Consider the following 9,700-nt stretch of genomic DNA (forward strand, 5'->3'; position numbering starts at 1 on the left):
CCAACTGTCATTTTCATAATATCTTACATTTCTTTTAAACTGGAGCTTCTAGGGCTCTATCTATAGAAATAGAATTGCTCGGTTAATTGATGGAACATTGGGAGAAAATCGGATACCTTACATTGTGATAAAGGTGTACAACCTAAACTATTTTTTGTGTTATTATAAAGGCGCGGAACATAAAGGACGCCAACATCTGGGGAACATCACCTCGGAGTGTTTTCCAGTGACACCGAAATTGCCACGCAATCTAACTAAAATTGCCATTAAATTTTAACATGAATTGTCATGATCAGAAGAGAAAGTTGTCATGTAACACAAAAAATACTAGGGATTTTAAAAAATTACCATCCACGTGATCTGCATTCATTGACTCACAAAATGATTGCTGATTCAAAGAAAACGTTAATTAATTTATTGAAAATGTTCACGCATTTTAACAAAAATGTCCGTCAAACAAAAAATGTTCATGAACTTAAAAAAATGTTCCCAAATATCAAAAGACGAACATCAATTAAAAAAAAGTTCATAATTTTTCAAAAAATGTGCAAGAAATTAACTTTTTTAGAAAATTCAGAAGATTTCCACGAACTTGTAAAAATGTTTTTGAATTTGAAAACGGTCAAAATTAAATAAAAAAGGTTCACAAGTTTGAAAACTTCATGAATTTAAGAATTGTTTGCGAATTCCAAAAAATATCTGCGTATTTAGGAAATGTCAACAATGTCAAAATGCCAATTGATAAATGTTTATTTATTTTTGTGCATGGGTGGGACGGGAGGGGGGGCTGATAAATGTTCATGATTTCAACAAGCTCAGGAATTTGAAAAGATGTTTATAATGAAAAAACTAAAAGAAAAATGTAAAAGAAAAGAAAAATTAGAAATAATGCGGAAAGTAAAGACTAAAGTGAAAAAATAAAAGGAAAAACGAAAATTTAAAAGAAAGGAAATAACGGAAATGAAAAATATAAAAAAGAAAACCGTAAGGAGAAACAAAAAAAAAGAAGGAAAAAACGGTCTGGAGCTACTTTGGGTCGGCCCAAAATCTGCACGTGCCAGGTCGCTGCGCGGAGTAGGAATGCCCGTGCCGTCATCGGCGGCTCTGCATCTTTCGCAGCAACCTCCGGCGGCTCTCCCCCGATGGATCCGGAGGCGGTCGGCGTCGGCGGCGACGGCGAGGGTGGGTCGAGGCGGCGTCTTTCCTCCTCCCTCGCCCGAAGACGACAGGTAGCCCGCGATTTCGATCCACCCGTTGAGGTTAGCTTTGGGGATTTTTGCTGGGGGATTCAGTAATGATAGCCATTCTGCAGCACCGGGGATGTTTTATGCTTAGGATTTCAGTGCACAAGCTTCTATGCCTGGCTAATAATATGCATCACCCTTAGGTTTGTTTGTAGGTAGGCATTACCATTCCTGCACAAAGAGACACTCCAACCTGAAATGTACTGTATTCCCTCTGTTAAGAAACATAAGAGTGTTTAGAACACTAAAGTAGTGATCTAAACGCTCTTGCATTTCTTTACGGAGGGAGTACTTCACAATCCATCGTTCACCAACAGGAAGTCGTCACTACAGCGTAATTAGCAACCGAGGTGACCGCGTGTCATTCAGCGTCACGATATGCAAACTCATTAGCCATCTGCTTTTGCTGTTTGAAGATGAGTAGATAGATTGTCTTCCTTTCTTTCCATGTTTAACCAAAGGTATGTGTGTGTCAAACAAAAGGCGCCCCCTAAGACACTAAGTGAATCAGCGGCACAAAAACACATCGAGCAGGATATGCCGTATGTGTGTTTCTGTCGAACGAATCGATCCTTCAAACGAGGTCAGCTTCGGGGATTTTACCACTGCATTGAATCAATTCAGTGCATATGCCAAATATATAGCCCATTTATGTTTATGGTTATGATTTCTGTACAAAGGCTTAATCTTAATCTTAGCCTACCACCCTTTTATTTCTACACAAAGGGAAACACCAACCTGAAATGTACTCTACCTCACAGTTCGTCATCAACAACTGAGGTGTATGCTTATGATTCAACATTACAGTATAAACACTAGTTAGTCATGTTTTACTGACATTAGTAAATGAGTTGTCTTCTATTCATGCCATGTTTAACCAAAGTCCAAAGGTTTGTGTGTGTCTGTCAGAACTTTAGTGTTAAATCAGAGGGAGCCCGCTCGGTAAAGCAGCACACACAAAAAAACACATCATGCAGGATGATACTATCTGCCCTGTAGAGTAGACACTGTGACATCATTAGCACTAGGTGGCTCTTCCTCTGTAACCCTTATGTGGAAATACGCCGGATGCTTAGGTTCAGGCAGGGCCATACTTTCACTGCTTAGCATTGCAACCACACTTGCTGTGCTGGGTCTGTCAACCGCATTCTCTTGCACACACAGCAATGCGATGTTGATACGCCTCATTGTCTCTAAAGTGTCAGACTCTGAAACTATTGATTCATCGATGAACTGAAGCCATCTTTCCTCTTTCCACAACTTCCATGCCTAGCAAGAGTTTAGAGACATATATTAAATAAAGGTCAATAGATAAACAAAGTAAATTTACATATTGAATACAGAAAATTCAAAACAAATTAAAAAAACAAAAAAAATCTGAAACTTTGGGACATCGAATATCATGAAACTTTTGATGATCTTACATATCCAAGAAGGTTGAAGAAGTCCCCAAATTGATGAAAGCATGAGTTCCTTTTTCCATGGATGATCTCAAGAATCAGCACACCAAAGCTGAATACATCAGATTTAATCGAAAAGAGACCCTCTGAAGCATATTCGGGAGCCATATACCCACTGAAAATGTAGGGAAAATAAATAAATTTCTATTTCAGTTTTTTATATGTGGCTGACTTGTGCAGGATGGACTAACTTGTAAGAAGAGCTTACTATGTCCCAGCAATCCTTTTTGTGTTCCCTTCAGTATTATTTGAGCTGAATATTTTTGCAAGCCCAAAATCTGATATTTTAGGATTCATTTCACAGTCCAAAAGAATGTTACTTGCTTTAAGATCTCTATGTATGACCCGTAACCGTGAGTGCTTATGCAAATATAGAAGTCCTTGTGCTATCCCTTCGATAATCGCTTTTCTTTTGTTCCATTCCAATAAAGCATTTTTAGTTTCATCTGTATACAAGTTAATGATATATGTATATTAGAGGGGGAGGAAGGCTGTGGGGATAATTTTAGTAGATAGAGTTAACCCATAATCTGTAACAGAAAACTACAAGGAGTAATACCAAAGATAAAGAAATCCAAGCTTTTATTTGCCAAATATTCATAGATTAATATTTTCTCATCTCCTTGAGAGCAACATCCCAATAGCCTAACCAAATTTGTGTGCTGGAGCTTGGCTATGAGTTGGACTTCATTTCTAAACTCTGTGAGACCCTGCCCAGACTGCGAAGCTAGTCTCTTAATTGCTATTTCCAAACCTTCAGGAAGCTGGCCCTGTGGAGGTTTAAAAGTGCTTGATCAGTGATATCATCTTGCGAAATAGAAGCGGTTTACTCATCTTCTGATCAGTAACCCCCCATGCTTGTGAGTAAAATTAAAGCTACATGTATAAAATCTACTAGGTTTGATTTTTGTTCTCATTGTGTACATGGATAAATGTGTTCTTTTACCTTGTATACTGGGCCAAAGCCACCTTGCCCCAATTTATTTTCATCTGAGAAGTTACTCGTAGCATCTGATAGTTGTGAAAAGTTAAAAAGCTTGAGCTCTGAACTCCTCCCTATCCCCCAGACTAGCTCTTCATCTTCCTGAGAGCTACGAAAATTCGAAAATCAGAGTTTATGTAATCCTTTCAGGTAAGCGAATATATACGAATCTAAACAGCCTAAGAGATTTGTGAGTACAGCAGCATTTCCATAACTAACCTTTAATGTTCCTTTTGACTAGTTTAAACCATACGATGAAGCACAAAAATGATGCTAGTAGAAGCATAGCAGTGGTAATGATCCATACCTTTATTATATGCCCTAAAACGAAAGATTTCACACAAACATAGGTGGTTAGTTGATTAGACAAATCAACGAATGTAACTACACAATAAATTTTGGTATTTATGTTTTGAGGAATGTTCTAGCATATTATAACCTCTTGTTGCAAAAGTTCACTTTTCAACCTTAAGATCTGAAACCAGTTGTTTTTAACCTTGAAAGATTGAATCTGTTCACTGTAGCTCTTTGGCCCTATCCCAAGCGGTTTTAAGCTGATTTGGATGACACGTGGCAGACATGTAGCATCACTTCTGCACGGCAGCCCCTTGCCATGTTTGCAGCTTAAGTGAAGATAAAAAAATATGAAACATTTCAAAAAAAATCAAAAAACCAGGGAAATCAGAAAATAGTATTGCGAACTTAAAAAAAAAGAAAATAGTATTGTGAGAATTAGTTTCTCTGTTTTTTTTTACTCAAGCTACCAAGATGGGGATTTGCTGATGTATAGAGGTACAGCACGTGTTTTCCGAGTCAGCTAAAACAACTTGGAACAGGGCCAATGGGGTAAATTGAACGGATTCAATAGTTCAAGGTTGAGCACAACTTGTTTTGGATGTTAAGGGAAATACAAAATTTTGTAATAGTTTAGTGTTAAAAATGGACATTTTCTGTATGTTATAAATAATATTTCAACATATAATATAGTCTAAGGCTGCATCGCAAGCATGGTTGTTGAATTAAAGCGTTGATCAAAGGGTAGCTGTCACCCCACCCAGGTAAATTAATTATGTCTTCCAGAATCATCAAAATTGATTTGCGGTCATTAGATCTATATGGGTGAATTAATTATGTCTTTTAGAATAATAAAAATTGATTTGCGGTCATTAGATCTATATCGAAAGGTGTTCTGTACCCATAAATCTACTTGTCAACTGGGTTATTGTATTCCAGTAAGAGTTGTAGAACTCCCAAGTCATTCAGATATCGTGAAAGTCTTGACAGCTATGATCATGTATAAGTTCCAAAACCTCATTTAACTCAATGCTTGAGTCTGATGGGCACCAATAGAAAGGCTACTTAGCACTATAAGGATGCTGCAGTATAGTCAATTTCTGTGTAATAAAGATGCGATAGGAAATAAGAATACAAAACAGATACTCCATCCATCCCATAATATAAGATGTTTTGGCAAGCTGTTTAGCTTGCAAAAACATCTTATATCGTGGGACAGAGGGAGTATAAGATTTGGAGAAAATGCCCTTTAGAAGAAGAAAAAAGGAAGACAGACTAGTTTTGGGGAAAGAAATAACATATTGTCTTACTCTTATCTTTCTGCCTTGGAACACCAACTGGCCCTGGCGCCGGCATGTTTGGTGTGGGATCTAGAGCATCCGACCAGAGAATCTGCTTCGTGGGCTGGCCATTGTAGAACTGATACGTGCTGTACCTGAAATTACACCACACACCAGCAATCCATTCACCATGTTGCTCGTGGAAGGAACCCCTTGCTGCGCTCCTGATATTGTCGAGGCAATCCCAGCAGTCATTCGGTGGTAGGTCCAGGTTGCACTGCGCCATAGAGTAGAGCAGCGGGAGTCCGCGGGAGACATCCAGGCGGCCAGTGGCGTACATCATTGTAGAGTTGTAGGCTGCCTGTTTGGCTGTCTCTTGGAGAAGCACCTTGATGTTGCCATCAATGCTGGTGTCGGTGAAGTTGGTGGTGACCCAAACGGGTGAATTGCTACGATCCGTGGTGTCCCTAAAGATCAGCAACTTGTGTAGCAAAAACCTGGAGTTGTAGAGGAGGTCCTCGGTGGAGATGTGGACAATGCAGCCCCCATACAGGAAATGCATGTCCATTTGCGATCCACAGAGCCGCCAAGCATCATGGAATGCGGCAGTGATGCAGCTGGAGCATGCAGATGCGATGGTGTCGCCGGGACACTGTGCGGCGCCATAAATGGGGTCTTGGTCAGTTCCGACGAAGCCCTTGGGCTGCTTGGTTCTTGTGGATGAGGCATTCCTGGATAGCACACTAGATAGGAGCTCAAGGTTAGCTTGGTAGGTGCTATTATAGGGGATGCTGGTGTGGCAGATCTGTTCCAGTGGATCGCCGGCGGCGATGAATGGCTCGAAGCCGAGAATGAGCAGTAAGACGATGAACATGGCTAACTAAAAGGTTATTCAGCCCAACCTCTGTAGCAGCTCCTTATTATCAGTATCATTTGGAAAACTTTTCCAACTTATGGTTTGACTGCGTACTTGATTAGTGATTAATGATAACATCAGCCTGCAGGCCGTGCAATGAAGTTGCGTAGAATACAACGCTGCATGCTGCCGTCCAGGCATCATCAGCCTGTGTAATCCAAATTAGTTGGTAGTACAAGTGATACAAGACAAGCGGAGAACAAAAATTAGAAAAAGAACAAATCCAGTTTCAGTGTTTCAGTCAAAGGAGAAGAGGTCTCATTGCGACCTTGAACGAGCAGCGAAATCGAAGATGATTCTCTTGCGACTGCTTGCTAAGCTGTGGGCTATCTGTTAGAAGCTGGATCCAGAAAGATTGTTTCTTATACCAAAACGTTTTGAAAATTATGTAAGCTCCTTTCATGCTGGCATTTGTCATGACATTGAAGATCTCAAGTAGAGTATGCAAACTTGGTTGGATTTTTTATTATTATGAAATGTTGTTTGTAAACCAAGTTCGATGTCTCAACAGTTAGGCTCCGTTTGATAACAAAGTATTTTCTAAGTATTTTGAGAATACTACAGTTTTCGAGATTACCATAGTTTTATTTACAATGAGTTTGGTTGCCCCTAACAATTGTGCTTTTAATATTGTAGTATTGAGCAAACTGCAGTTTTTTTCTGCATAAAAAAACCAAACCTCTTTTTAAAAAACAGAGCTGTTGAGTGCTTAAACGCAACGGCTAAACAGCAAAATTTACTGCGTTATGCGGCAACAACCAAACAGGTTCTATGTATTGTGAATACTTCAAAATACTTTGTTTTGATAAAACGATGGTATCTCACACCTACATGCAAAATTACTGTAGTTTTTGATACTTTTGTTTATATAATACTTTGCTATCAAACAGAACAGTTTCGACGGGTATTGTTTGTTATTCGTTGGTTGGTTGGTTTGTTTGTTTCTACTGAACTCTATGGATAGCCCAGGAACAATAATGGTGTGAGTGTTTTTTTGAGAGGCTGAGGCCATCGGCAAAAGTGACACAAAATGATGTTCGTCGAAGCTGAAAGCTGAAAATAGAAGTGCAATGTGGCTTGTTGTCGGCTTTCATAACGTCAAAATCCTAGTGCTATTTTTGAATGAGTCTGATCCCATTCCACATGTACAGAAGCAGGTAACCAAATAGTTAGAATGCATAAATATCTGAATCTGATACAAATACAGCAAACTGGGCAAAATGCTCATGCAAAAGTACTACTACCTCCGTACCGAAATACTTGTAGTTGGGGGTACTTGTACTAGTTTCCTCCAACTACAAGTATTTCGGTACAGAGGGAGTAATTCGGAAGAAAGAAAACAACATCAACTCTGCATAAATATGATACTAATTCCCAACAAGTCTGCAAAACAATCTCAGAAAAAACCTATGTTAAAGGCAGTTTTTTCTAAAAAATACTTAATGCTTTTTCGTTGAGGAATCACACATTTTGGATACGGCTGCAGAACACAACAGAAAGCTATAAGTTCCCCAAGACTGGTGCCAAATCCGTTTGGCGTGTACTAATTGGCTTGAGAATATGCATAACACTGTTCCTAGCTGGCTCATATGAATATATTCGTTTGGCGTGTAGTTCTATATTTGGCTAGACCATGTGAACCATGTCGTTCCCTAGCTTACAAATACAACATTGTCTGATGTGTACTATTTGGCTTGAGAATGTGCACCATGCGGTTTCCTAGCTGTTTCTTACGAATATATTGGTTTGGCGAGTACTATTTGGCTTAAGAATGTAGACTATGCGGTTTCCTATCTAGCTTGTACGAATATATTGATTTTGTGTGAACTCTTTGGCTTGAGAATGTGCACCATGTGGTTCTCTAGCTCGCTCAATATATTGGTTTGGTGTGTATATTTGGCTTGAGAATGTGTATTAAGTGGTTCCCTGGGTCTTACGGATATATTGGTTTAGCTTGTACCCTTTGGCTTAGAATTGAGAATGTGTACCATACTACCATACGGCTCTAACTGACTCGTACCAATATAATGATATGCTATTTGCTTGAGAATGTGCATCACCCAGTTCCCTAGCTGGCTCGTATGGATATTTGTTAGCTTATGAGTATTTAACATGAAAATGTGCACCACACAGTTATCTAGTTGGTCCGTACAAACAAATCGGACAGGTCTGCCTGTCTAAGAGCATGGTTAATAGCACTGGCGGAGCTACATGTTGATAAAATCGGCCGTGGCCCGCCCAGCTCATAGCAATTACAGTGGAGATTGAGAGTAAACTCAGCCATGAGCTTGAAAATTATGGGTCTTCTTTTGTACCGGCCCGCCCTTGTTTTCTACCGTAGCTCCGCCACTGGTTAATAGTATAGCCAAGTTGCTGGCTATATGATCTTGCCGCATCATCTATTGCTAAGCTTATAGGCGACAAGTACAATATTTGCATATTGAAATGAAATGTACTGTACTTTCACTTCATAATTCATGTCTAAGCAGCTAGCTAGCTATCGTTTGATTATGAGAAAAATATGTTTTTGTTCCCTCAAGTTCCCTAAAAAATATAGACTTGGTCCCTCGATTTTTTTTATACATTTGATCCTTCAAGTCTCAAAACCTGATAAGTTTGGTCCAAAACCAGATTTTGAGCATGTTGACCGGGATTTGGCCGGGTTTGACCGTGTTGACCATGTTTGACCGGTAAATAGTAAATTTAAAAAATCTGAAATTTCGTGACAGCCCACATGCTTGGGTGTGCTAGGTGCGTGTAAATTTTATGGTCAAATAACATCCAAGGAGCTCTAGCCAATATTTTTATTTCACAATTTTTTTGCTATTTTTTGAATTTATCATTCATTGGTCAACATGGTCGAACCTGGTCAACATGCTTAAAATCTGGTTTTGGACCGATCTTATCCGGTTTTGAGACTTAAAGCACCAAATGTATACCAAAAAATCTTGAGGGACCAAGTCTATACTTTTGGGGAACTTGAGGGACCAAAAGCATACTTTTCTATTTGATTATTGAAATGTACTCCGCAGTCAATTGATAAACCAAAAAATTCACAAAGTCCAAACTTGTTATTTCTAACAAGCATACCATAATCAAACTTCAGGTTTTCTAGGAAAAAATACCCGAATTAATTAACAAATATGTTTCTCTAACGTCCAAAGGTTTTCTAGGAAACCAAATTGCAGAGGCAAAGAAATCTTGCAGGGGGGAAATACTGTGGGTTTTTTCCCTTGAAAAAGGGAGAATGGCAGAAGAAAAATTGATATACTGCTCAAGGGGGAAATACTGGCTTTAACAGTTAATGGATATCTTACCTGCATAGCTGACTCAATTGCAATTAAAAAACACAGCAGCATCCTTCCTAGTCATGCAAACCCGCTGACAATAGCTCAAAAGCACACTCAAAGAACTTATAACTCTGTCTCCCAGATAGATGCATACATTTGATGAACACAAAAAATTTCTGCAATTATGGAGTGCTGTTCTATTTCTGCAGCAAAGCAATGCTACTAATCTGTAAT

At 39.1% G+C, this 9,700-nt stretch overlaps 2 protein-coding genes across 2 annotated transcripts; both read right to left on the reverse strand.

Annotated features, from left to right (window-relative positions):
* Nucleotides 1-2,127: 2,127 nt before the first annotated feature.
* LOC123172536 (G-type lectin S-receptor-like serine/threonine-protein kinase RKS1) lies at nt 2,128-3,892 on the reverse strand. The gene is made up of 6 exons (XM_044589490.1): nt 3,885-3,892; nt 3,651-3,795; nt 3,264-3,474; nt 2,913-3,150; nt 2,669-2,819; nt 2,128-2,513 (listed from the first exon to the last, which is right to left on the reverse strand). Exons 1-6 carry the CDS (start codon nt 3,890-3,892, stop codon nt 2,229-2,231), a joined length of 1,038 nt encoding a protein of 345 aa, XP_044445425.1. The 3' UTR covers nt 2,128-2,228.
* A 1,159-nt stretch (nt 3,893-5,051) lies between these two features.
* LOC123172537 (cysteine-rich receptor-like protein kinase 6) lies at nt 5,052-6,134 on the reverse strand. Its single transcript, XM_044589491.1, has 2 exons — nt 5,291-6,134; nt 5,052-5,080 (listed from the first exon to the last, which is right to left on the reverse strand). Exons 1-2 carry the CDS (start codon nt 6,132-6,134, stop codon nt 5,052-5,054), a joined length of 873 nt encoding a protein of 290 aa, XP_044445426.1.
* Between the last annotated feature and the right edge of the window lie 3,566 nt (nt 6,135-9,700).

This window comes from Triticum aestivum, unplaced genomic scaffold (assembly GCF_018294505.1).
Source record: "Triticum aestivum cultivar Chinese Spring unplaced genomic scaffold, IWGSC CS RefSeq v2.1 scaffold38686, whole genome shotgun sequence".
Taxonomy (NCBI): domain Eukaryota; kingdom Viridiplantae; phylum Streptophyta; class Magnoliopsida; order Poales; family Poaceae; genus Triticum; species Triticum aestivum.

Excerpts from the sequence above, each read along its gene's own strand:
- LOC123172537 (XM_044589491.1), bottom strand. The coding sequence starts at position 6,134 with ATGTTCATCGTCTTACTGCTCATTCTCGGCTTCGAGCCATTCATCGCC. Across the intron at positions 5,081-5,290 it reads TCCAAGGCAGAAAGATAAGA|AAATTGACTATACTGCAGCA; the intron begins GTAAGACAATAT and ends TTTATTACACAG.
- LOC123172536 (XM_044589490.1), bottom strand. Across the intron at positions 3,475-3,650 it reads GCTTTGGCCCAGTATACAAG|GGCCAGCTTCCTGAAGGTTT; the intron begins GTAAAAGAACAC and ends AAACCTCCACAG. Across the intron at positions 2,820-2,912 it reads AAAAGGATTGCTGGGACATA|TGGGTATATGGCTCCCGAAT; the intron begins GTAAGCTCTTCT and ends CTACATTTTCAG.